The sequence below is a fragment of the Engystomops pustulosus genome, chromosome 9, assembly GCF_040894005.1.
Source record: "Engystomops pustulosus chromosome 9, aEngPut4.maternal, whole genome shotgun sequence".
In the NCBI taxonomy this organism is placed as follows: Eukaryota; Metazoa; Chordata; class Amphibia; order Anura; family Leptodactylidae; genus Engystomops; species Engystomops pustulosus.
In genome coordinates this window covers 6,150,311-6,176,732 of record NC_092419.1, presented here as the reverse complement: position 1 = coordinate 6,176,732, position 26,422 = coordinate 6,150,311, and the positions used below count along the sequence as shown (strand labels likewise).

The following is a 26,422-nucleotide window of genomic DNA, read 5'->3' as shown; positions in this document are numbered from 1 at the left end:
GAAGGTGAACTCCGGGGACCTGAGCGGGGAAGTGACTCATGCAGGATATCAGGCGCAGGATCTTAGTGACTCCCCGCACAGCGCATTATACACGGACAATGCACTTACATGCACCAGAAAGAAGAAGGAGAACTCCGGGGACCTGAGCGGGGAAGTGACACATGCAGGATATCGGGTGCAGGATCTTAGTGACTCCCCGCACAGTGCATTATACACGGACAATGCACTTACATGCACCAGGAAGAAGAAGGTGAACTCCGGGGACCTGAGCGGGGAAGTGACACATGCAGGATATGGGGCGCAGGATCTTAGTGACTCCCCGCACAGCGCATTATACACGGACAGTGCACTTACATGCACCAGGAAGAAGAAGGTGAACTCCGGGGACCTGAGCGGGGAAGTGACACATGCAGGATATGGGGCGCAGGATCTTAGTGACTCCCCGCACAGCGCATTATACACGGACAGTGCACTTACATGCACCAGGAAGAAGAAGGTGAACTCTGGGGACCTGAGCGGGGAAGTGACACATGCAGGATATCGGGTGCACGATCTTAGTGACTCCCCGCACAGCACATTATACACAGACAATGCACTTACATGCACCAGGAAGAAGGTGAACTCCAGGGACCTGAGCGGGGAAGCGACACATGCAGGATATCGGGTGCAGGATCTTAGTGACTCCCCGCACAGCACATTATACACGGACAATGCACTTACATGCACCAGGAAGAAGAAGGTGAACTCCGGGGACCTGAGCGGGGAAGCGACACATGCAGGATATCGGGCGCTGGATCTTAGTGAATCGCAGTAAGTGAATGTGCCCCAGTGAGGTTTTGCTATATGACATACAGCTCCTCATAAGATTAAAATGTATGCCAAATCCTGCATCTTTTGAGTTTAGTGCTCCCAGGCCACTGGACATCAGACACGTCGCTCTCCATCTTTGTGTAAGTTCCACTGCCTATGCATCTAGTCAGTACGCGCTTACTATATAATCCGTTCTTCATGGCAAGGTTTATGAATCAAAACGCTAATGTGTGACCCCCCCCTTACTTATAAAGTGTCCGCATAATGGCTGCGCTATAGGGATGTTCCGGTGCACAGTTGGAATCTAAATTTGCCGCACAATAGACAAGCTGACTCCTCCTAATGCAGTTTGCGCTGGTTTTGATGAATGTGGGTCTTAGGGATCTACAAGGCTTTCTGGAGTGACCATATAGAACTTCATCCAGATTATATACTATATCTGGGCAGGTGTAGCAGGACTCCCAGGCTTTCTCTGTATGTGGGCAAGTGTAGCAGGACTTGTGGGCTTTCTCTGAATCTGGGCAAGTGTAGCAGGACTTGTGGGCTTTCTCTATATCTGGGCAGGTGTAGCAGGACTCCCAGGCTTTCTCTATATGTGGGCAGGTGTAGCAGGACTTGTGGGCTTTCTCTATATCTGGGCTGGTGTAGCAGGACTCCCAGGCTTTCTCTATACCTGGGCAGGTGTAGCAGGACTCCCAGGCTTTCTCTATATCTGGGCAGGTGTAGCAGGACTCCCAGGCTTTCTCTATATCTGGGAAGGTGTAGCAGGACTCCCAGGCTTTCTCTATATCTGGGCAGGTGTAGCAGGACTCCCAGGCTTTCTCTATATGTGGGCAGGTGTAGCAGGACTCCCAGGCTTTCTCTATATGTGGGCAGGTGTAGCAAAATCCCAGGCTTTCTCTATATCTGGGAAGGTGTAGCAGGACTCCCAGGCTTTCTCTATATCTGGGCAGGTGTAGCAGGACTCCCAGGCTTTCTCTATATCTGGGCAGGTGTAGCAGGACTCCCAGGCTTTCTCTATATCTGGGCAGGTGTAGCAGGACTCCCAGGCTTTCTCTATATCTGGGCAGGTGTAGCAGGACTCCCAGGCTTTCCCAATATCTGGGCAGGTGTAGCAGGACTCCCAGGCTTTCTGTAAGTCTGGCCAGGTGTAGCAGGACTCCCATGCTTTCACTATATCTGGGCAGGTGTAGCAGGACTCACAGGCTTTCTCTATATCTGGGCAGGTGTAGCAGGACTCACAGGCTTTCTCTATATCTGGGCAGGTGTAGCAGGACTCCCAGGCTTTTTCTATATCTGTGTAGGTGTAGCAGGACTCCCAAGCTTTCTGTAAGTCTGGACAAGTGTAGCAGGACTTGCAGGCTTTCTTTAAGTCTGGGCAGGTGTAGCAGGACTTTTAGGCTTTCTCTATATCTGGGCAGGTGTAGCAGGACTCACAGGCTTTCTCTATATCTGGGCAGGTGTAGCAGGACTCCCAGGCTTTTTCTATATCTGTGTAGGTGTAGCAGGACTCCCAAGCTTTCTGTAAGTCTGGACAAGTGTAGCAGGACTTGCAGGCTTTCTTTAAGTCTGGGCAGGTGTAGCAGGACTTTTAGGCTTTCTCTATATCTGGGCAGGTGTAGCAGGAATCCCAGGCTTTCTGTAAGTCTGGACAGTAGTAGCAGGGCTTGCAGGCTTTCTGTAAGTCTTGGAATTTGTAGCAGGACTTGTGGGCTTTCTCTGTGTCTGGGCAGGTGTAGCAAGACTCATAGGCTTTCTCTATATTTGGGCAGTTGTAGCAGGACTTCCAGACTCACTCTATACCTGGGCAGGTGTAGCAGGACTCCCAGGATTTCTCTGTATCTGGGCAGGTATAGCAGGACTTGTGGGCTTTCTCTATATTTGGACAGGTGTAGCAGGACTCCCAGGCTTTCTCTATATTTGGACAGGTGTAGCAGGACTTGCAGGCTTTCTCTATATCTGGGCAGGTGTAGCAGGACTCCCAGGCTTTCTCTATATCTGGGCAGGTGTAGCAGGACTCCCAGGCTTTCTCTATATCTGGGCAGGTGTAGCAGGACTCCCAGGCTTTCTCTATATCTGGGCAGGTGTAGCAGGACTCCCAGGCTTTCTCTATATCTGGGCAGGTGTAGCAGGACTCCCAGGCTTTCTGTAGGTCTGGATAGGTGTAGCGGGACTCCCAGGCTTTCCATATATCTGGGCAGGTGTAGCGGGACTCCCAGGCTTTCTGTAGGTCTGGATAGGTGTAGCAGGACTCCCAGGGTTTCTCTATATCTGGGCTGGTGTAGCGGGACTTGTGGGCTTTCCCTATATTTGGACAGGTGTAGCAGGACTCCCAGGCTTTCCCTATACCTGGGCAGGTGTAGCAGGACTCTCAGGCTTTCCCTATATCTGGGCAGGTGTAGCAGGACTCCCATGCTTTCTCTATATCTTGTGCAGGTGTAGCAAGACTCTCAGGCTTTCCCTATATCTTGTGCAGGTGTAGCAGGACTCTCATGCTTTCTCTATATCTGGGCAGGTGTAGCAGGACTCCCAGGCTTTCTCTATATCTGGGCTGGTGTAGCGGGACTTGTGGGCTTTCCCTATATTTGGACAGGTGTAGCAGGACTTGTGGGCTTTCTCTATATCTGGGCTGGTGTAGCGGGACTTGTGGGCTTTCCCTATATCTGGACAGGTGTAGCAGGACTTGTGGGCTTTCTCTATATCTGTGCAGGTGTAGCAGGACACCCAGGCTGTTGGTAGGTCTGGATAGGTGTAGCAGGACTTGTGGGGTTTCCCTATATCTGGGCAGGTGTAACAGGACTCCCAGGCTTTCCCTATATCTGGGCAGGTGTAGCAGGACTCCCAAGCTTTCTCTATATCTTGTGCAGGTGTCGCAGGACTCTCAGGCTTTCCCTATATCTTGTGCAGGTGTCGCAGGACTCTCATGCTTTCTCTATATCTGGGCAGGTGTAGCAGGACTCCCAGGCTTTCTCTATATCTGGGCAGGTGTAGCAGGACTCTCAGGCTTTCCCTATATCTTGTGCAGGTGTAGCAGGACTCTCAGGCTTTCCCTATATCTGGGCAGGTGTAGCAGGACTCCCAGGCTTTCTCTATATATGGGCAGTTGTAGCAGGACTCCCAGGCTTCCTCTATATCTGGGCAGGTGTAGCAGGACTCCCAGGCTTTCCCTATACCTGGGCAGGTGTAGCAGGACTCCCAGGCTTTCCCTATATCTGGGCAGGTGTAGCAGGACTCCCAGGCTTTCCCTATACCTGGGCAGGTGTAGCAGGACTCCCATGCTTTCTCTATATCTTGTGCAGGTGTAGCAAGACTCTCAGGCTTTCCCTATATCTTGTGCAGGTGTAGCAGGACTCTCAGGATTCCCTATATCTTGTGCAGGTGTAGCAGGACTCTCAGGCTTTCTCTATATCTGGGCAGGTGTAGCAGGACTCCCAGGCTTTCTCTATATCTGGGCAGGTTTAGCAAGACTCTCAGGCTTTCCCTATATCTTGTGCAGGTGTAGCAGGACTCCCAGGCTTTCCCTATACCTGGGCAGGTGTAGCAGGACTCTCAGGCTTTCCCTATATCTGGGCAGGTGTAGCAGGACTCCCATGCTTTCCCTATACCTGGGCAGGTGTAGCAGGACTCCCATGCTTTCTCTATATCTTGTGCAGGTGTAGCAAGACTCTCAGGCTTTCCCTATATCTTGTGCAGGTGTAGCAGGACTCTCAGGATTCCCTATATCTTGTGCAGGTGTAGCAGGACTCTCATGCTTTCCCTATATCTGGGCAGGTGTAGCAGGACTCCCAGGCTTTCTCTATATCTGGGCAGGTGTAGCAAGACTCTCAGGCTTTCCCTATATCTTGTGCAGGTGTAGCAGGACTCTCATGCTTTCCCTATATCTGGGCAGGTGTAGCAGGACTCCCAGGCTTTCTCTATATCTGGGAAGGTGTAGCAGGACTCCCAGGCTTTCTCTATATCTGGGCAGGTGTAGCAGGACTCCCAGGCTTTCTCTATATCTGGGCAGGTGTAGCAGGACTCCCAGGCTTTCTCTATATCTGGGCAGGTGTAGCAGGACTCCCAGGCTTTCTCTATATCTGGGCAGGTGTAGCAGGACTCCCAGGCTTTCTCTATATCTGGACAGGTGTAGCAGGACTCCCAGGCTTTCTCTATATCTGGGCAAGTGTAGCAGGACTCCCAGGCTTTCTCTATATCTGGACAGGTGTAGCAGGACTCCCAGGCTTTCTCTATATCTGGACAGGTGTAGCAGGACTCCCAGGCTTTCTCTATATCTGGCCAGGTGTAGCAGGACTCCCAGGCTTTCTCTATATCCGGCCAGGTGTAGCAGGACTCCCAGGCTTTCTCTATATCTGGGCAGGTGTAGCAGGACTCCCAGGCTTTCTCTATATCTGGGCAGGTGTAGCAGGACTCCCAGGCTTTCTCTATATCTGGGCAGGTGTAGCAGGACTCCCAGGCCCTATCCCGGAGCTCAGTATCTCATTACTAATTTATGCTCATATGGTAGAGAACACAATGTTACAGTGTGACGCCAATCACGTGATACTTGTTCCAGGTGTATCTGGACTTCCCATTGTATGACCATAGCCATTTACAGTCTCATGAGCGGTGAAACCATGACTTCCATGATTCCTTGCACCACCTGCTGTATTCCTGGCAGCTCTACATGAATCCTGTGTAATTCCGATTATCCCGGTCGTGTCCGAGTCTCCTTATTGCAGCTGACGGGACTTGAGCTCCCCCGGGGCTCCAGCCTCACACACGGCTCTGATACTTACCTGCCGGGCATCTTCTCCTGCATTTCCAATGACTTGTTCTGCAGCGCGGAGACAGCGACATCTACACTGCGGAGAGACGTCCTCATCCATGTTATCCGGAATCCTGCTGATCCCGTGTCTCCTATCATCAGAGAGGATCATATAGATGAGAAATCTGGTTTTGTCCTTTGATCTAAATGGAGTCTATACTGTCTTCAGGGGGCGGATGTATAGAGACACTCGCATCTCATCTATGTATCTGTGCACATTATAAAATCATAATTAAAAAAAACCTAATTATTTCATGCAAAAATTTGCCTGTTTATCAAATACAAAAATCATGTCCAAAGTTATATGCAAACAAGCAGAGAAGAGCCATATTTTGCCTGATATGAGTCGAATTTTAGAGGCTGCAAGGGGGGGGGGGGGGGCGTTATATCATACACCGGGTCTCAAGGTAAGAATTTTATCTTTCTGATGGTTCTGGGATCTCAAGAACCAGACATACAGACATTGTTGGAAATGCAGAGAAAAATCCATTTCCCACCTATTTCTGTACCTATTTCTTGTGTTCTGTAGCACACAGAACCACAAGCCTGATGCAATTTAAATTATGAGATTCTTTAATATGACATCTAAAGCTTATTTCTAAGTCCCCCAAAATCAAAAATAGGGAACTCCCCCTGCAGCCTCTAAACTTGACTTCTCTAAGGAAAAATATGACTGTTCTCTGCTGGTTTTTCACAGGAGATGGGTGAGATTTCACATGAAAGAAGGAATTCTAGAAAGAACATATCATACCCTAAATAACGGGCTGCTAGTTCAATGGGTTAAAATCTGATGACAAGTTTGTGTTATTAAATACAATTTTTTTTGTATGAAAAGTAATAATATTTACAAAAAAAGACATTTGATTATTGTTACATATAAATACGTGTCTTCCATACGCCATCCAATCCTTATTGATGCTTCATTTAACAAATTCATCTGCATGTGTAAAAGGATCCCGTGGATGATCTCCATACTGCTCTCACTGCTCTATACAGTTACGTCTCTAGCGCTTCCTTACATTCTGTGTATCCATAGGCTGTCTATAGGGATACATAATATGAAAGCCATCCTCTTCCTGTCCTGGTGAATATGACTTGTTGACCTGGGACACATGGGGCAGATTTGCTGCGGGTTAGCTGCAGCATAGTCGTCAGAGGTTATCCCGCAGTGATAGACATTAGCAGCATGGCGGAAGGGATCGCAGTCCTTCCGGTCACCATCGCCCGCAGGTCACCTTTACACCCAGATACTCACAACCTACCTGCATGGGCTTCTCTTATCCCCACAATGACCTTTGGTGTGAATTTTACCAACATTTTTCCAATACCCTGAAACAGGTCTGTGCACAGATGGGATTCTGGCTTGGCTGATGTGACCCAATCACCAAAAACGGACAGGTGGATAGATAAAATGATAGGTGGAGAGATAGATAGACGGACAGGTGGATGGATAAATTGATAGATGGAGAGATAGATAGACGGACAGGTGGATGGATAAACTGATAGATGGAGAGATAGATAGACGGACCGGTGGATGGATAAACTGATAGATGGAGAGATAGATAGACGGACAGGTGGATGGATAAACTGATAGATGGAGAGATAGATATACAGATAGGTGGATGGATAAATTGATAGATGGAGAGATAGATAGACGGACAGGTGGATGGATAAACTGATAGATGGAGAGATAGATAGACGGACCGGTGGATGGATAAACTGATAGATGGAGAGATAGATAGACGGACAGGTGGATGGATAAACTGATAGATGGAGAGATAGATATACAGATAGGTGGATGGATAAATTGATAGATGGAGAGATAGATAGACGGAAAGGTGGATGGATAAACTGATAGATGGAGAGATAGATAGACGGACAGGTGGATGGATAAACTGATAGGTGGAGAGATAGATAGACGGACAGGTGGATGGATAAACTGATGGGTGGAGAGATAGATAGACGGACAGGTGGATGGATAAACTGATAGATGGAGAGATAGATATACAGATAGGTGGATGGATAAATTGATAGATGGAGAGATAGATAGACGGAAAGGTGGATGGATAAACTGATGGGTGGAGAGATAGATAGACGGACAGGTGGATGGATAAACTGATAGGTGGAGAGATAGATAGACGGACAGGTGGATGGATAAACTGATGGGTGGAGAGATAGATAGACGGACAGGTGGATGGATAAACTGATGGGTGGAGAGATAGATAGACGGACAGGTGGATGGATAAACTGATGGGTGGAGAGATAGATAGACGGACAGGTGGATGGATAAACTGATGGGTGGAGAAATAGATAGACGGACAGGTGGATGGATAAACTGATGGCTGGAGAGATAGATAGACGGACAGGTGGATGGATAAATTGATAGATGGAGAGATAGATATACAGATAGGTGGATGGATAAATTGATAGATGGAGAGATAGATAGACGGACAGGTGGATGGATAAACTGATGGGTGGAGAGATAGATAGACGGACAGGTGGATGGATAAACTGATGGGTGGAGAGATAGATAGACGGACAGGTGGATGGATAAACTGATGGGTGGAGAGATAGATAGACGGACAGGTGGATGGATAAACTGATAGGTGGAGAGATAGATAGACGGACAGGTGGATGGATAAACTGATGGGTGGAGAGATAGATAGACGGACAGGTGGATGGATAAACTGATGGGTGGAGAGATAGATAGACGGACAGGTGGATGGATAAACTGATAGGTGGAGAGATAGATAGACGGACAGGTGGATGGATAAACTGATGGGTGGAGAGATAGATAGACGGACAGGTGGATGGATAAACTGATGGGTGGAGAGATAGATAGACGGACAGGTGGATGGATAAATTGATAGATGGAGAGATAGATAGACGGACAGGTGGATGGATAAATTGATAGATGGAGAGATAGATAGACGGACAGGTGGATGGATAAACTGATGGGTGGAGAGATAGATAGACGGACAGGTGGATGGATAAACTGATGGCTGGAGAGATAGATAGACGGACAGGTGGATGGATAAACTGATGGCTGGAGAGATAGATAGACGGACAGGTGGATGGATAAATTGATAGATGGAGAGATAGATATACAGATAGGTGGATGGATAAATTGATAGATGGAGAGATAGATAGACGGACAGGTGGATGGATAAACTGATGGGTGGAGAGATAGATAGACGGACAGGTGGATGGATAAACTGATGGGTGGAGAGATAGATAGACGGACAGGTGGATGGATAAACTGATGGGTGGAGAGATAGATAGACGGACAGGTGGATGGATAAACTGATAGGTGGAGAGATAGATAGACGGACAGGTGGATGGATAAACTGATGGGTGGAGAGATAGATAGACGGACAGGTGGATGGATAAACTGATGGGTGGAGAGATAGATAGACGGACAGGTGGATGGATAAACTGATGGGTGGAGAGATAGATAGACGGACAGGTGGATGGATAAACTGATAGGTGGAGAGATAGATAGACGGACAGGTGGATGGATAAACTGATGGGTGGAGAGATAGATAGACGGACAGGTGGATGGATAAACTGATGGGTGGAGAGATAGATAGACGGACAGGTGGATGGATAAATTGATAGATGGAGAAATAGATAGACGGACAGGTGGATGGATAAACTGATGGGTGGAGAGATAGATAGACGGACAGGTGGATGGATAAACTGATGGGTGGAGAGATAGATAGACGGACAGGTGGATGGATAAATTGATAGATGGAGAGATAGATAGACGGACAGGTGGATGGATAAACTGATGGGTGGAGAGATAGATAGACGGACAGGTGGATGGATAAACTGATGGCTGGAGAGATAGATAGACGGACAGGTGGATGGATAAACTGATGGCTGGAGAGATAGATAGACGGAAAGGTGGATGGATAAATTGATAGATGGAGAGATAGATAGACGGACAGGTGGATGGATAAACTGATGGGTGGAGAGATAGATAGACGGACAGGTGGATGGATAAACTGATATGTGGAGAGATAGATAGACGGACAGGTGGATGGATAAACTGATAGATGTAGAGACGGATAGATAGACGGACAGGTGGATGGATAAACTGATGGGTGGAGAGATAGATAGACGGACAGGTGGATGGATAAACTGATATGTGGAGAGATAGATAGACGGACAGGTGGATGGATAAATTGATAGATGGAGAGATAGATAGACGGACAGGTGGATGGATAAACTGATGGCTGGAGAGATAGATAGACGGACAGGTGGATGGATAAATTGATAGATGGAGAAATAGATAGACGGACAGGTGGATGGATAAATTGATAGATGGAGAGATAGATAGACGGACAGGTGGATGGATAAATTGATAGATGGAGAAATAGATAGACGGACAGGTGGATGGATAAACTGATGGGTGGAGAGATAGATAGACGGACAGGTGGATGGATAAACTGATAGATGGAGAGATAGATAGACGGACAGGTGGATGGATAAATTGATAGATGGAGAGATAGATAGACGGAAAGGTGGATGGATAAACTGATGGATGGAGAGATAGATAGACGGACAGGTGGATGGATAAACTGATGGGTGGAGAGATAGATAGATGGACAGGTGGATGGATAAATTGATAGATGGAGAGATAGATAGACAGACAGGTGGTTGGATGGATAAACTGATGGCTGGAGAGATAGATAGACGGACAGGTGGATGGATAAACTGATGGGTGGAGAGATAGATAGACGGACAGGTGGATGGATAAACTGATGGGTGGAGAGATAGATAGACGGAAAGGTGGATGGATAAACTGATGGGTGGAGAGATAGATAGACGGACAGGTGGATGGATAAACTGATGGGTGGAGAGATAGATAGACGGAAAGGTGGATGGATAAACTGATGGGTGGAGAGATAGATAGACGGACAGGTGGATGGATAAACTGATGGGTGGAGAGATAGATAGACGGACAGACAGGTGGATGGATAAATTGATAGATGGATGGAGAGACGGACAGGTGGATGGATAAACTGATAGATGGAGAGATAGATAGACGGACAGGTGGATGGATAAACTGATAGATGTAGAGACGGATAGATAGACGGACAGGTGGATGGATAAACTGATAGATGGAGAGACGGATAGATAGACGGACAGGTGGATGGATAAACTGATAGATGGAGAGACGGATAGATAGACGGACAGGTGGAGGGATAAATTAATAGGTGGGTGGATTGATGAGATAAATATGAGATACAGGCAGTCCCCGGGTTACGTACATGATTGGTTCTGTAGGTTTGTTCTTAAGTTGAATTTCTATGTTCTAAGTAGGAACTGTACATTTTATAATTGTAGCATAATTTTTTTTGTTCTCTGTGACAATTGGATTTTAAAACTTTTGGGTTGTCATAAGAACCAGGAATAACAATGAAGCTTCATAGCAGACGATTGTGATAGCTGTTATAGCTGATTATTGTAGCCTAAGGATAAAGTACAGTAGTTACTAGTTACAATATCCAGAGGTCCGTTTGTAACTAGGGGCCGTCTGTAAGTCGGGTGTAAAGGGGACTGCCTGTAGTTGGATTGATGGAACGGAAAGATAGATATGAGATACATAGATGGATGGATAGACAGATCAAAATAAAAATATAGATGGATTGAAGAAATCAGATAGATACATAGGAGATAGAGAGATAGATAGGAGATAGATAGGAGATAGATAGCTAGATAGAGAGATAGATAGATAGGAGATAGATAGGAGGTAGATAGATAGATAGATAGATAGATAGATAGATAGATAGATAGATAGATAGATAGATAGGAGATAGATAGATAGATAGATAGATAGATAGATAGGTAGGAGGTAGATAAATAGATAGATATGGATAGATAGATAGATAGATAAAGAAATAGAGAGATAGGACATCGATAGACAGATAGATATGAGATGGATAGATAGATAGACAGATAGATATGAGATGGATAGATAGATAGACAGATAGATATGAGATGGATAGATAGATAGACAGATAGATATGAGATGGATAGATAGATATGAGATGGATAGATAGATAGATAGAGGATCAGGTGGATGGTTTGATGGATAGATAGGAACAGATGGTATAGAAAGATAAGTCGATTGATGGAATAGCTGTATATAGATGGGCAGTATAGAGAGCTATATAGTCTGCAGCAGGAGTAGTAGAGATTGGTGCTGGGAGCCGAGGAGAAGGGGTGGGGGGAGATGACGCATCACATGCAGGACCCTCCCCCTCCATCCATTCACTGCAGTGGGATCATTCCACCATCCCACCTTGACTGTGGATCGAGGGGGACCTACTAGCATTGAGCATGTGTCAGGATAGCAGGGGCCCCGAGCTTTGTGCCCGCTCCAGCTGAAGGATCTGTGTAGGAGCCCGAGCAGCCCACCCCTCATAGGGACAGCAAATCTCACTGCACCAAACAGCATCGCAGGACATTGTGCACTGCCAGCAGCTTCTGCAGGATCGCAGCCGCGTCTCCTGTTTATTCCTTTCCACACGACTGCTCCCTCTCTGCTGATAATCCATCCTCTCTCCCTGGCAGCTTCAGTCATATTTTTGGCTGTCTTATTTTTTTATTAGACACCCTCCATGTCTCCTGCACCTGATCGCATCTCTCACCTGTCTGATCAGGTGGTCGGTCATCTCTGGTCTCCTGCCCTCGCTCGCTGTCTCTCTATGGATTCCTCCTGTCTATAATTGCCCGTCTCTTGGTTTTCGCATTTCTCTGCACTGTAATATGTGATTGCAGTCTCACCTGTCTGACGCTTCTATTCGCACCTCTCCGTCTCCTCCATTTATTACTTTTGCTCCGTCTTCTCCCTTTACTTTGGTTGATGTTTTGGCCTTGCCTTTCCATCATCCATATATCCTCATATAATGACTGAGAATTTTAGAGATTTCTCTCCGGCCTCTACCTGTCCTACCTGAACTTACCCCAGAAGAAACGTGCGGGTCCTTCTCACAGACCAAACATGGATTCCTTCCCTCTCATCCACCTCTCTCTGTCCTGCAGCTGGATGCTTGGATCAGCGAAAAAACACTGATGGCTCGGGACAACTCGCGGGACGTGACTCAGAAACTCCACAAGAAATGGCTGAAGCACCAGGCGTTTATGGCTGAGTTGTCTCAGAACAAGGGCTGGCTGGACAAGATCGAGAAGGTAAGGTGATGGCTCCTTCACGGTGGTTGTGGCCCTTTGGAGAGGTCTCAGGTGGTGGCCTCCATCTACTGTGCGTGGATGTTTGGTGTAGACTCTCCAGTACATCTTATTACCCTGTATGATTCTGCTTTGATCTATATATTCTGTATAATCTCAATGCCCTGGAGAGCGGTAATGCTGCCGGCATCTTGTAGGAATTACGGTTTACTGAAACCACATAAGAGCTTGAGTAAGAGCTAGAACATACTGTGTATTGCTGCTCATCCCGCTGGCGGCTCATACCATGTGTGCCAGGAAAGATGCCATCAAACATGGTACATGCCCACAACGTCAGGGCAATGGACTGAAGCTTGGGACATCCTAGGTGCACACCTGAGACTATATCACTTCTGTAATCAGTGCAGCCTAGTCATTTACTTACTTAAACATACAACAAATAAATTCTGGTCCACCAATAGTAGAATGCAAGGTGAGTAGGTGTGCGCTGTCCACTTACGCTCTCATCTACTTGTTCCTGTCTACCAGTGGAAAATGGCCGTGGTACAGCCGGAAACATTCACAACTTGCCGCAATAAAACCTACGCACCTTGCATTGTACTATTGGTGTGCCAGAATTTATTTGTTGCACGTTGGAGTAGGATTCGTATTCTGTGCACCCACAACGGTCTGATGAGTGCGATTGGAATATATTTGTAATTTACTTAAGACATGTCTGCCTTGTATGATGAGCCGTGTTCATGGGGCTGCAGATCGCCCTTACTTCATGGCCAAGGCTTTGAATACTCATAGAGTAGACATGCTTACAAAATGGCCAACCATGAGCGTTGGGTCTAACATCATAAACTTCCATTAACCAAAAAGTTAATAACATCCCAAAAAGTTTAGGACCACTGACCTAGTCACCTAGTATTGCCATGGAAGGGTCCTACATGCACCTGTCTAGAAGATAAGACTATGTATTGTCTATCAGTATGTTGGCATTACACGATAGATAGATAGATAGATAGATAGATAGATAGATAGATAGATAGATAGATAGATAGATAGATAGATAGATAGATAGATACTTTTTTTGGCCAAATATTCCTCCCACACATGCACCAAGGGTAATAGGAGGCAATGAGCCACCTCTGATGGTTTATCTCCCTTAGTAGCAGTAGGGTTTACGGAGATGTCCTGACACTTTCCTAAGACAGAAGGGTAGCACATGCTGGATTTCAACATGCTCAATCCCTGTATCCAGGGAAGTGTCCGGACACCTCTGTTCACATTAGATGGATGACTGATCACGTGATGGTTTGAGCTGAAGTTTATCATTTGAGATGTGAAAGAAGGACTTGTCCCTTAGGCCGGGAGCACAAGTCCATGTACTATCCATGAAGTGTGGCCGGCACATGCTCTGCTTCTTATGGACCCGATGTTCATCTGCCGCTGGTCTTCAAATCAACTCAAGAAAAGTGGAGAGGAAAATGCCAGATTATCCCCACATTCGTGTCAAAGATGTCTCTGGTTTCTAACAAATTGATTATAACATGTATCATGGTACATGAATGATGTCCTCGTGTGTTCACAGCAGAATATAATCTCATGTAAAATAACTTAATGGATGCAACGTCCTGTAAAGGTCACAGTCTATTTATAACCTCAATCCATTTTCTGATCGTTCTTGGTCCCAATGTGATCTTATTTTTGCTTATGTAATTCTCGGTAACCAAACACCCACATCCTGTGACGCCAAATCTGACGGCTGTAGATTGCGGTACAATTTGTCGGATTTGGCTCTTCTCAGTAGGTTCTGCTCTTGCAATATGGTTTTATATGGATATATGCAGAGCGGCCCCCGGTGCCAGTCTGATGCCAGGGCAGTGCCAAGGCCCATTATAGCACTGCAAACCCCTCTGGCAGCAGATACACAGTAAACAGGGCACTTGCGGGTGTGAGGAGGTTCTGTTTTGCTGAAGCTGTCAGTATTGTTGGATCCATCGGATGAGGATTTGCCAAGATTCCTGTAAACATTGTATCCAGAGATGAGAATATTGCTGCAGTGTCAGGGGGAAGCAGCTATTATTTATATCTCTGCATCTTGTCCTTATGTGGGGTCACCACAATATACATTGTATCTCTGTACAAGAGCTTGCAATTTAGTATCGGACAGCCGGGCGGCTCTTGTGTTGTCATTGTGCATCTCTTTGTGTTGTGTATCCCCCTTGAATTGTCACTTATTTTTAACAATATTTTCATATTTGGGCAGTAAAAGTAAATTGCTTCCTCCTCGCTCACTTTGGCTCTTCTCATGCTCCCTCCTTCCCTACTAATCTGCTTATAATGATGAAATCTCTACTTTCTTATTACATAGAAAGTGTAGTCAGAGGGGAGGAGTAGTGAGTCTCCTCCCACCGTGTGGGATGTGGTTATCCTTCTTTCTAAAAATCAACTTTTAAAATTATGCTCATGAGCCACAAGGTCTCTACATGGCATTACCAGGGCCTCTCTGCTCTCTGCCTTCACAGGCTGTTACACTGTCTCAACCCTCAGAACGTCCCCCTCCCTCTGCCTGCTGGGATCTCACACAGTTGGAGGAACAAGTGTTCTGCAGGCAGTGTTACAGCCTTTGTAGCTACAGCACGGAGGGGCTCTGGTAACACCTCCCAGAGCCCTTTTGCTTCATTAGCATTATTAGTTGACTTTAGAAGGAAGGAGGTCATAGAGAACAAATATGAGATGACCACAGTCACAGTATCTAGGAGTCAGTGTTCCTGCGATGGTAGCTTTCCTTTAGATGTTTCTGGATTACTATTTTAACCTCTCCACATTGTATCAGTCCTCTGTTATTCCCCCTGGACATTAGTGGTACAGTCGCGGCATTGTCTGCATAGTTGGACACTGTCCAGTCAGCTCGGCAATGACCGGATCAGCCAGTTGTTTGCTTTTTTCATGGAATTCTAGGAAGAATAACAGAGGAACAGCACAACACAGTCCAAAAAACATTCTCCAGAAGGAGAGGTGACAGGTCAACCTTAAAGGGGTTAGTCCAAGATTAATTGTTGCCCTCATTTCACAGGGCAAGGAAAACATGCTGATTATTGGGGGTTCCAATGCAAGAATGGGGGTCCCCTTTCCCCAAACTAAAAACGGCAGCCAGTCCACATCCCCTGACATCTACTCTATCTCTAGGACTGGCAGATATCACCAAGTACAGCAGCCGACAAGTGCCATAGAGAATGAATGCAGATGGGGCACATGCCTGACCTGCCACTACATTTGGGTGTATGGGACCCCCATTCTTATGGTTATTTATGGTCCCAGCAGTCAGATCCCCCACGATCAGCCAGTTTATCCGCGCTGCAGCGCCCCCGCAGGGGTAGTGAAGAAGTACATGCTATTAGAGATTGTACAGGGTGGGATCCTCCAAGTATTCGGCCGGGTCAGGCCTCGTCCCAGGATCAGTGCGGTGGGTAATACAGATTTCTGTCATACAAGATGGGAGTAACATGACCCAGATCCCGAGACTTCAGATGTGTCTCCCGCATGTGACATATCATGGGCTCCCAGGCGTCTCCGGGAGCGGCTTATCTCCGCTTCTACCAGACAGACACCAATTTGCATGAAATCCGATTATTTAGCCCCTTTTTCTCTGAAGCAAAATAACAAGATGAAGAAAGAGAGGAAGGAGGGAAGGGACAGATGTGACAGGACAGAGCTCGAGGAGCCGACCCAATGTCATTAGCCTTATTGGCAACCGAAACACCTCAAGTAATATACATAACAGGTAGAGGGGGTCACCGATCTCCAGGATATGAAAACTACATGAAATAATAAAATCAGACATACTTTCCCAAAGTTTATCCTCTCAGTCAGTAGTAACCTATGTCCACTGATGCTAAGAAGATTGTACATAGTGTCCTATCTGCAGACAGCATGTTATAGAGCAGGAGCTGAGCAGATTGTACATAGTGTCCTATCTGCAGACAGCATGTTATAGAGCAGGAGGAGCTGAGCAGATTGTACATAGTGTCCTATCTGCAGGCAGCATGTTATAGAGCAGGAGCTGAGCAGATTGTACATAGTGTCCTATCTGCAGGCAGCATGTTATAGAGCAGGAGGAGCTGAGAAGATTGTACGTAGTGTCCTATCTGCAGGCAGCATGTTATAGAGCAGGAGGAGCTGAGCAGATTGTACATAGTGTCCTATCTGCAGGTGGCATGTTATAGAGCAAGAGGAGCAAGGATTGTATATAGTGTCCTACCCGCAGGCAGCATGTTATAGAGCAGGAGGAGCAGAGCAGATTGTACATAGTGTCCTATCTGCAGGCAGCATGTTATAGAGCAGGAGTAGCTGAGAAGATTGTACGTAGTGTCCTATCTGCAGGCAGCATGTTATAGAGCAGGAGGAGCTGAGCAGATTGTACATAGTGTCCTATCTGCAGGTGGCATGTTATAGAGCAAGAGGAGCAAGGATTGTATATAGTGTCCTACCCGCAGGCAGCATGTTATAGAGCAGGAGGAGCAGAGCAGATTGTACATAGTATCCTATCTGCAGGCAGCATGTTATAGAGCAGGAGGAGCTGAGCAGAATGTACATAGTGTCCTATCTGCAGGCAGCATGTTATAGAGCAAGAGGAGCAAGGATTGTATATAGTGTCCTACCCGCAGGCAGCATGTTATAGAGCAGGAGGAGCAGAGCAGATTGTACATAGTGTCCTATCTGCAGGCAGCTTGTTATAGAGCAAGAGGAGCAAAGAAGATTCTACATAGTGTCCTATCTGCAGGCAGCATGTTATACAGCAGTGAGAGCTGAGCAGATTGTACATACTGTCCTATCTGTAGGCAGCATGTTATAGAGCAGGAGGAGCTGAGCAGATTGTACATAGTGTCCTATCTGCAGGCAGCATGTTATAGAGCAGGAGGAATTGTAGTGTCCTATCTGCAGGCAGCATGTTATAGAGCATGAGGAGCTGAGCAGATTGTAAATAGTGTCCTATCTGCAGGCAGCATGTTATAGAGCATGAGGAGCTGAGCAGATTGTAAATAGTGTCCTATCTGCAGGCAGCATGTTATAGAGCAGGAGGAGCTGAGCAGATTGTACATAGTGTCCTGTCTGCAGGCAGCATGTTATATAGCAGGAGGAGCTGAGCAGATTGTACATAGTGTCCTATCTGCAGGCAGCATGTTATAGAGCAGGAGGAGCTGAGCAGATTGTACATAGTGTCCTATCTGCAGGCAGCATGTTATAGAGCAGGAGGAATTGTAGTGTCCTATCTGCAGGCAGCATGTTATAGAGCATGAGGAGCTGAGCAGATTGTAAATAGTGTCCTATCTGCAGGCAGCATGTTATAGAGCATGAGGAGCTGAGCAGATTGTAAATAGTGTCCTATCTGCAGGCAGCATGTTATAGAGCATGAGGAGCTGAGCAGATTGTAAATAGTGTCTTATCTGCAGGCAGCATGTTATAGAGCAAGTGGAGCTGAGCAGATTGTAAATAGTGTCCTATCTGCAGGCAGCATGTTATAGAGCATGAGGAGCTGAGCAGATTGTAAATAGTGTCTTATCTGCAGGCAGCATGTTATAGAGCAAGTGGAGCTGAGCAGATTGTAAATAGTGTCCTATCTGCAGGCAGCATGTTATAGAGCATGAGGAGCTGAGCAGATTGTACATAGTGTCCTATCTGCAGGCAGCATGTTATAGAGCAGGAGGAGCTGAGCAGATTGTAAATAGTGTCCTATCTGCAGGCAGCATGTTATAGAGCATGAGGAGCTGAGCAGATTGTAAATAGTGTCTTATCTGCAGGCAGCATGTTATAGAGCAAGTGGAGCTGAGCAGATTGTAAATAGTGTCCTATCTGCAGGCAGCATGTTATAGAGCATGAGGAGCTGAGCAGATTGTAAATAGTGTCTTATCTGCAGGCAGCATGTTATAGAGCAGCAGGAGCTGAGCAGATTGTAAATAGTGTCCTATCTGCAGGCAGCATGTTATAGAGCATGAGGAGCTGAGCAGATTGTAAATAGTGTCTTATCTGCAGGCAGCATGTTATAGAGCAGCAGGAGCTGAGCAGATTGTAAATAGTGTCTTATCTGCAGGCAGCATGTTATAGAGCAGGAGGAGCTGAGCAGATTATACATAGTGTCCTATCTGCAGGCAGCATGTTATAGAGCAAGTGGAGCTGAGCAGATTATACATAGTGTCCTATCTGCAGGCAGCATGTTATAGAACAGAAGTCGGGGAGCAGATTGTACATAGTGTCCTATCTGCAGACTACTTATAGTTGAGTATAGGTGGTGTCATCATATTGCATCGGTTCACAGAAGTCTGGAGATGGTAGGGGGATGAAGGGAAATTACACTAACGGTAGCATTTGTATTTTATCATTGTGCTTTATTAATACCAATACTGTTCAGTTCCTCTGTCCTCATTGATGCGGTTACTGTCTAGGAGGCTCCACTCATCAGCCCATATGCAGCTGGGAATTGCATGTAGAGCCTACATAGGGGAAAACTGCTCACAGCTGCAGAATGCAAGTCACATCACGGCAAAGATTATTCACACCGGTCTGAAAACAAGACATCAATCATCTGTTTCTAAGATCTAAAACCTCTTGCCTGGGCAGCACGTTACATACATAGGCTCAGTTAAATATTCCTGTTATATACAATTTTTCATACCAGTTTCTAGGTTTGGCTTAAAGGGGCTTTTCCATGTTAATACTGTTGATATAACATAGGACAGTTACATCAATAACCTGGAAAACCCCTAAAAAAAATAAAAAATTTCAATAATAAATCATCATAATTTTGGCTTGTAATGTGCACAGGAAGGTCACCAGCTGATCCAGGAGAAGCCGGAGTTGGCCGGAGTGGTGAAGAAGAAGATAGAAGAGATCCGTCAGTGTTGGCTGGAGCTAGAGTCCAGTACACAAGCCAAAGCCCAGCAGCTCTTCCAGACCAATAAAGCCGAACTGGTGGTCCAAAATTATGCAGATCTGGGCAAGAGGCTGAATAGGCTGGAGGAGCATCTGCAGCCCGTGGAGCCCTTCCCCGACATCTCCACTGTCAATACTCAGCTGAAGAAGCTGGAGGTAAGTCCCATGCGTTAGGGTCTCAGAGTGATCTTCAAAGATGGTCAAACTCTATAGGTAACTGATGCACTAAGACTAACAAGACTAACCTAAGGTTCCACTTTTTATACAATTCACCATAACACAAAACTGTGCACCTACAGGGGTGTCCCGACATAATCATGGCGCCCACCCGTTAAACTGAGCGCACCAGAAAAAGTTTATGTGCGTTTCCTCGCGTGCAGGGTGCGTCGTGCACCAATAATCTGGCGCACTCTGCACATTAGTGGGTTTGCCTCAATCATAATAAATGTCACCAATTTGTTAAAAAAATTCTGTATATTCCTACTGCTTCCATAGGCGTTAAAAAAAGGGTAAAATAGCAGCCAGGTTCTGCTAATCAAATGCTCTTGATTGATCATCAGAAAGTGTGACCCCCCTTAATAAAAGCAGAAGTTTGTCAGTTCAGATCGATCGTCTATCGTTATGCAGGGAGAAAGGTTATTCAGGGGACGAAAACATTCAAGGTAGTTGTCAGTCTTCCCCAGAAGTGCGAACGCCAAGAAATTAATTTTAAGGTCAGGATGTTTGATGCCAACAGAAAAAGTATGAAAGTGTAAAAGGGAAGTCAGGAGGAAAGTTCCTTCTAAAAAGAACAGGGCAGCACAGCCGAAATTTTTAAAGTTGCATTTTGATAAAAAAGACTTTTGGAGTAATGTCCTTTGGATAGAGAAGACTAAAGTGGAGAGGAGTGAGTAAAACCACTGCACCACTTTGGTGAAAACCCAACACAGCTCAAACATCTGGTTCCAATTGTGGAGCACGGCTGTGGTGCTAGGTTCATGAATGTGGCAGCAGCCACCGGATGCTTGAACCTTCTAGACATTCATGGTCAACTCAAAGTATTCTAGCATCAAATGTGAGGTCATCTGCTTGGCCAAAACTTGGGACAATGATCCCAAGAAAAGCAGCAGAGCTACAACAGAATAACTGGAAAGGAACAAGTCACGGCCCACGGCCAAAAGAAATTCCATGACTGGATCTTAAGAGATCAAAGAGCCGGCGAATCTGTGTGTTTTTTTTATCTTACGGGGTTATGGTCACCTCTTGTATATATGTAAAACCATAGAATTCAAGTTCGAGGAATATGATGTAGAAGGAATCCTGTCTATGACCATTTAAAGCTCTTCAAGTTGCCTATTCATTGCATGTCCCATGACCGGCTGCTTTTGCTGGTGGTGCTATGGTCAACCCTTAGGTTGCCTTGCCCCATCTCATGAATGGTCAAGGCCATCTTGGTGCCAAATATTCAGGCGTCAGGTCCTTTGCATCATGGATGGATGGATCGCTCACTTTGATGCAAAGATTAGGAATCAGCTTTCTGCTTGCTCAGTGCTCATCATTCATGAACACCTCATTCTTCCCACAGCATGCCGCAGACACCCACGAATGTCCATCTCTACATCACAGTGCAATTTGTTCCCAGTCCATTGCCTGATCCCCGGTACAGTAGACTGTGTGTGTGTGTCTTGTACTTTCTCATCTTCATGTCCTTTCTTCAGTCTGTAATGTGACCATTGCATCCCAAGTCCAAATGTAAAGCTCCAGAAGATGTTCCCAGTATGGTAGTACATAGGGACCAGGCCGTGCCTTATCCATGGGGGAATAGATTTACAATTCTTGATGGTCATACTTCAGAATGTTCAGTGCTGATCTGGCCTGCCGGAGCATCCTCTGGTGGGCCCTGGCTCTAACCCAGTTCTTAACCCCAAAGGTCCACCAGAAGACAATCCAATTTGTTGGCCGCTAGGGTCTATTAACTGGGGATTGATGGAGAGTGGGCCCGAGGAAATCTAGACAATGTTGACCATTTCCAAAAGAAAATTTTTCTTTAGCTGCTACCAGATTGTGGCCCATAGAAATGTGATTCACTTCTTAAAGTTTCCATGTTTTATCCTTAAGAATGTGATCTACTTATTGAAATTGATTGGTGTTGGCCTCAAGTACAAGATCTTCAGTTCCTCAGGCTGCTGGGTTTGCCTACTAAATAACAATTTGCTCTACTGCCTTAAAGGAAATCTCCAAATACTTCCCTAAGCTCCTCTTAATGTTTTTCCTGGCTCTGTCCTTCTCTAAACTTGACACGCCAGGATCACCTAGAAAAAAAAACCTTTTAATTAGCAGCCTGGAGTGCGGGGACGAGATGTCCAGTGCTCCAGGCTGCTAATTATGCACACCTCCTGTGTGACATCACTTCCCACCCCAGGAGGCGCGAGTTCATGCCTCTAGCGTGATGTCACCTCCCTCTCCGAGGATGGGAGAGGGAGGTATGAGAGGGGTGAATAATTCTCGTCCCTGCACTCAGGGCTGCTAATTATAAGTATATTTTCTAGGTGATCCCGGGGTGTCAAGTTTAGAGAAGGACACTACCAGGATCAACATCAAGAGGAGCGTAGGTAAGTATTTGTAGTTTAATGTCTACCATTTAGCTTCCTTTAAACAACCAGGTGTTCCCCTGAAAATTAACTTCACTTCTGGAATTTTTCAACTTAAAACCTTTTATTACTTCACCAACTCCAAGTCATTGCATCCGGAGTCCATAGATGGAAATCCCACACTGAACGATCCTGAGCAATTTTGGCACCCAACATGCTAATTAGTCTCTTTATGGTCAGATGGGAGGGCAGTAGATGGTCTGATTAGCATAGCTGAGAATAACAGCATTGAATCATAGGGACTAGAGAATAAATTGGGCTCGGTAGAATTGACAAAAGGTCCGCTTTGAGTATGTACTTCACTTCTTGAAGCTTCCAGGCCTGCCCCATGGTGCTTGACACTCTGCCAGGTTTGTCTTGTAAGATTGGTTAAAGGGGTTTTCTGATAGGACAATAAAAGCCTACACCATATACAGCGCATCAAATTCATATAAGCGAGTATCAGGGCAACCCCCCAATATTAGGTGTATGAATGGGGCTGTAGTGATCTGGAATACCCAGCATATCCTCTACCATGTGTGCAGAACATCATAAAGCATAGATCCCAGTGCCCAACTAAAGAGCCACTTCAATAGTGGAAACCCCAGCAATCTGATAAATCCTTTAAACTCTAAATCCATACAATGTTTTCAAATTCACCTTAATGCCTGGAGAGGACCTCAAATATCTCTGTCCCTTCGCCTCCTTTGCTGCAGACGATGGAGTCCCAGATGGAGGAATGGTACAAGGAGGTCGGAGAGCTGCAGGCACAGATCGCCTCCCTCCCTCTGGATGTGGTTAGCCAGGAGGCGGTGGATGAGAAGCAGAATGAGGTCGGAACTAGGATTGTGCGTTTGATCGAGCCCTTAAAGGAAAGAAGACGCATTTTACTGGCCTCAAAGGAGGTGCATCAGGTCACCCGGGACCTGGAGGATGAAATTGTGAGTACATCAACATCTCCTTACTTGTTGTGTATCAGTAGTAGCAAATTCTAGTAGGAATTGCAGGGTAGAGGGTGAAGTTCTCCTCATGTCCTGAGGTCCTATGGATATCATTCAGCCACGAGACCCTACAGCTGAAACCAGAAGTTCAGATATACAGTATTATATAGAAAGACACATTTGCATGTTTTCTCTCACTATCTCACATGAAATCAGAGTCAATCTTTCTCATTTTAGGTCAAAGAGGATTAACAAAATGATATATATTTGCCAATTGCCAAAATAATGTGAGTTTTTAAAAGCATTTACATTTTTACGCTAAGATTACCATGCCTTTAAACCAATTTGGACTTGATCTCCTGTCTTTTGAAGATTCATATTTTTTGGCAACATCTAGAGTAATTAGAGACACACGTGTGTATGTATTTTAAGGCCTACCTGAAGCACATTTCCCATGATGTGACACAAAGAAGCAATTTAAAAAAACAGAGCATCAGGAAGAGAATTGTTGACTTGTACAAGTCTGGCTCATCCTTGGGTGCAATTTCCAGATACCTGAAGGTTCCTTATTCATCTGTTCAAACAATTATACTCAAGTACAAACAAACAAGATGGGAATGTCCAACCATCATAATGCTCAGGAAGGAAACTAGTTCCCCGACGATTTCCGTCGAATTGCCCCAGGATTTTGGCGCATCGGTGGGCGTGGCTGTCGGACAACCTGACGAATTCGGAAAAACCGTGGAATTTAAAAAAGAATTTGTGTCGCAAGATCACGCACTTACATGCACCGAGATGAATCAGGTGAACTCCGGCGGACCTCGGTGGATATCGGGCGCACGACCTTAGTGAATCCCGGCAAAACCCGAATCAGCGTCAGACAAGGCGACGCAGGATCGCGACTGGACCGGGTAAGTAAATGAGCCCCAATGTGTTGGAGAGGCCATCACAAAACCCTCATCTCAATCCTGTTGAAAATTTATGGGCAAAGCTGAAAGGATCGGTACAAACAAGGGAAATACAAACACGGATCTGTTACACCAGTTCTGTCAGGAGGAATGGACTCAAATTCCTACCAACTATTGTGATTTGAAGGATATCCAGAAAGTTCGACCCAAGTCATGCAGTTTAAGAGCAATGGTACCAAATACATGAAATGTATGTAAACTTTGGACTTTGCAAAAACTAATAAAAATACCTTAAGATTCTCCCTCTATTTTTGTTCTGGCATTTGCCAAATATAAATAATTTTGGTAATTGACCTAAAACAGGAAAGGTTTATTCTGATTTCCAGACAGATAGTGACAAAAAACGTGGACGTGTGTCTTTTTATATAGTTTATGTAAACCTCTGGTTTCAGCTAGAACTTAAGACCCAGATCTTCAAGTTATGTGTAAGGGGCAGCCAGGGGCATAGGGAGGACAGACAGGGACATTAAGCCCTAAATTGAGTCAACTGCCTACTTGCCTCGTGTACCCTAGGTCGATACAAGACAACCACGAGGACAGTCCCTCTCTAAGACACAACAAGACTTACAAACGATTAACATAAAAGTGAGGTCAGGGGGTCCGGTTCACAACGAAGACCGTACAGAATCCGAGTCCAAAAGGGATAGTCAAAGGTACAATAGCCAAGATCAATCAACCAGAATAAACAATTGAATAGCAATGACAAAAGCTCAGGCAAGATACAAAGTAACAGGGCAAGAGACATAGTAATATAACCAGCGAGGGGCGATGGGACATTATATGGGACATTATATGGACGTATTGACCCATCATGGATCCTTCTTTATTCCATTAACAGACCTGGGTACAAGAAAGACTTCCTCTGGCTACATCGAAAGATCACGGCAGCAACTTGCAAACCGTACAACAACTTATCAAGAAAAACCAGGTAAGTACCGTCTCCCGTAACCATACCGGATGTAGCGGATCATCTGAACCGCGTTGGGTCATTAAACAGTTGATCCGAGGGGGTTCTGCTGTTCAGATACTGATGACCTAGTGTAAGGATAGAATATTTTGGAAAAACAAATTTCTTTTTAACCCTTGGTGTAGCCAAACACCCGGAGATCCAATTCGTCTTACTCTCAACACAAGTTTTGGGGGTCATTTACTAAGGGCCCGATTTGCGTTTTCCCGACGTGTTACCCGAATATTTCCGATTTGCGACGATTTTCCCTGTATGTGTTTTGGCGCACGCGATCGGATTTTGGCGCATCGGCGCTGGCATGCGCGTGACGGAAATCGGGGGGCGTGGTTGAACGAAAAACCCGATGGATTCGGAAAAACCGCCGCATTTAAAAAACTGAAAGGGTCACGGAGCTTGCACTTACCTTCATCCAGGATAGGCCGGTGTATTCAAGTGCGTTCCGATGCTCTTCAGCGCAGCAGCGCCACCTGGTGGACGTCGGAGGAACTACCTTAATGAATCCCGGCCGGACCCGAATCCACCGCAGAGAACGCGCTGCTAGATCGCGAACGGACCGGGTAAGTAAATCTGCCCCATTGAGGCACGTTGATCTGCAGTCCAGGGCACAACCGCACAAAAGCCAATACAAAACGTTCATATAAAATGAGTCTCTTCTACATTTCCGCTTTCCCAGAACTTGAGGAGGGAGATCCAGGTCCATTCCCCCCGTGTGGACGACATCTTGGAGCGAGCAGGTGCCATTGCCAGTATTCGGACCCCAGAGGCAGAAGGGGTTCGCATTGGGTTTGAGAGTCTGCGAGAGATGTGGGATGTTCTGCGAGAAGAGACGGAGAGGAGGCAGCAACTTCTGGACATCAACTACCAGGTGCAACAGTATTACTTCGATGTGGGCGAAGTGGAGACCTGGCTGAGCGAACAGGAGCTTCTTATGATGAATGACGAGAAGGGGAAGGTGAGCCGTAGAAGCACTTAGTGGGGTCACGGGTCTCCTCGTCCTGGTCGCCTTTCCTCCGGTTACTTTTATCTTGCCCAAATAATATTTGGAGTAGATTACAAAGATTTTCTGTAGATAACAAGGAAGGTTTGTCGAGAAGGATTCCTCGACGGTAAGTGTGACTTAACTCCCCCAGAAATCGTCTTTCTATGGGTTTTCCTGTGTTACCACCAAAGGGAAATTGGGGCCATTCAAATAATAATGCAGGGCTGGA

At 46.0% G+C, this 26,422-nt stretch overlaps 1 protein-coding gene across 1 annotated transcript in view; it reads left to right on the top strand.

Annotated features, from left to right (window-relative positions):
• SPTBN4 (spectrin beta, non-erythrocytic 4) overlaps window positions 1-26,422 on the top strand; it is a 75,722-nt gene that overhangs the window by 37,971 nt on the left and 11,329 nt on the right. Inside the window, exons 20-24 of the mRNA XM_072123553.1 lie at window positions 12,668-12,814; window positions 19,622-19,885; window positions 23,055-23,279; window positions 25,086-25,175; window positions 25,888-26,166. Coding sequence (XP_071979654.1) covers window positions 12,668-12,814; window positions 19,622-19,885; window positions 23,055-23,279; window positions 25,086-25,175; window positions 25,888-26,166 — 1,005 coding nt within the window. The remainder of the gene's footprint in view (window positions 1-12,667; window positions 12,815-19,621; window positions 19,886-23,054; window positions 23,280-25,085; window positions 25,176-25,887; window positions 26,167-26,422) is intronic.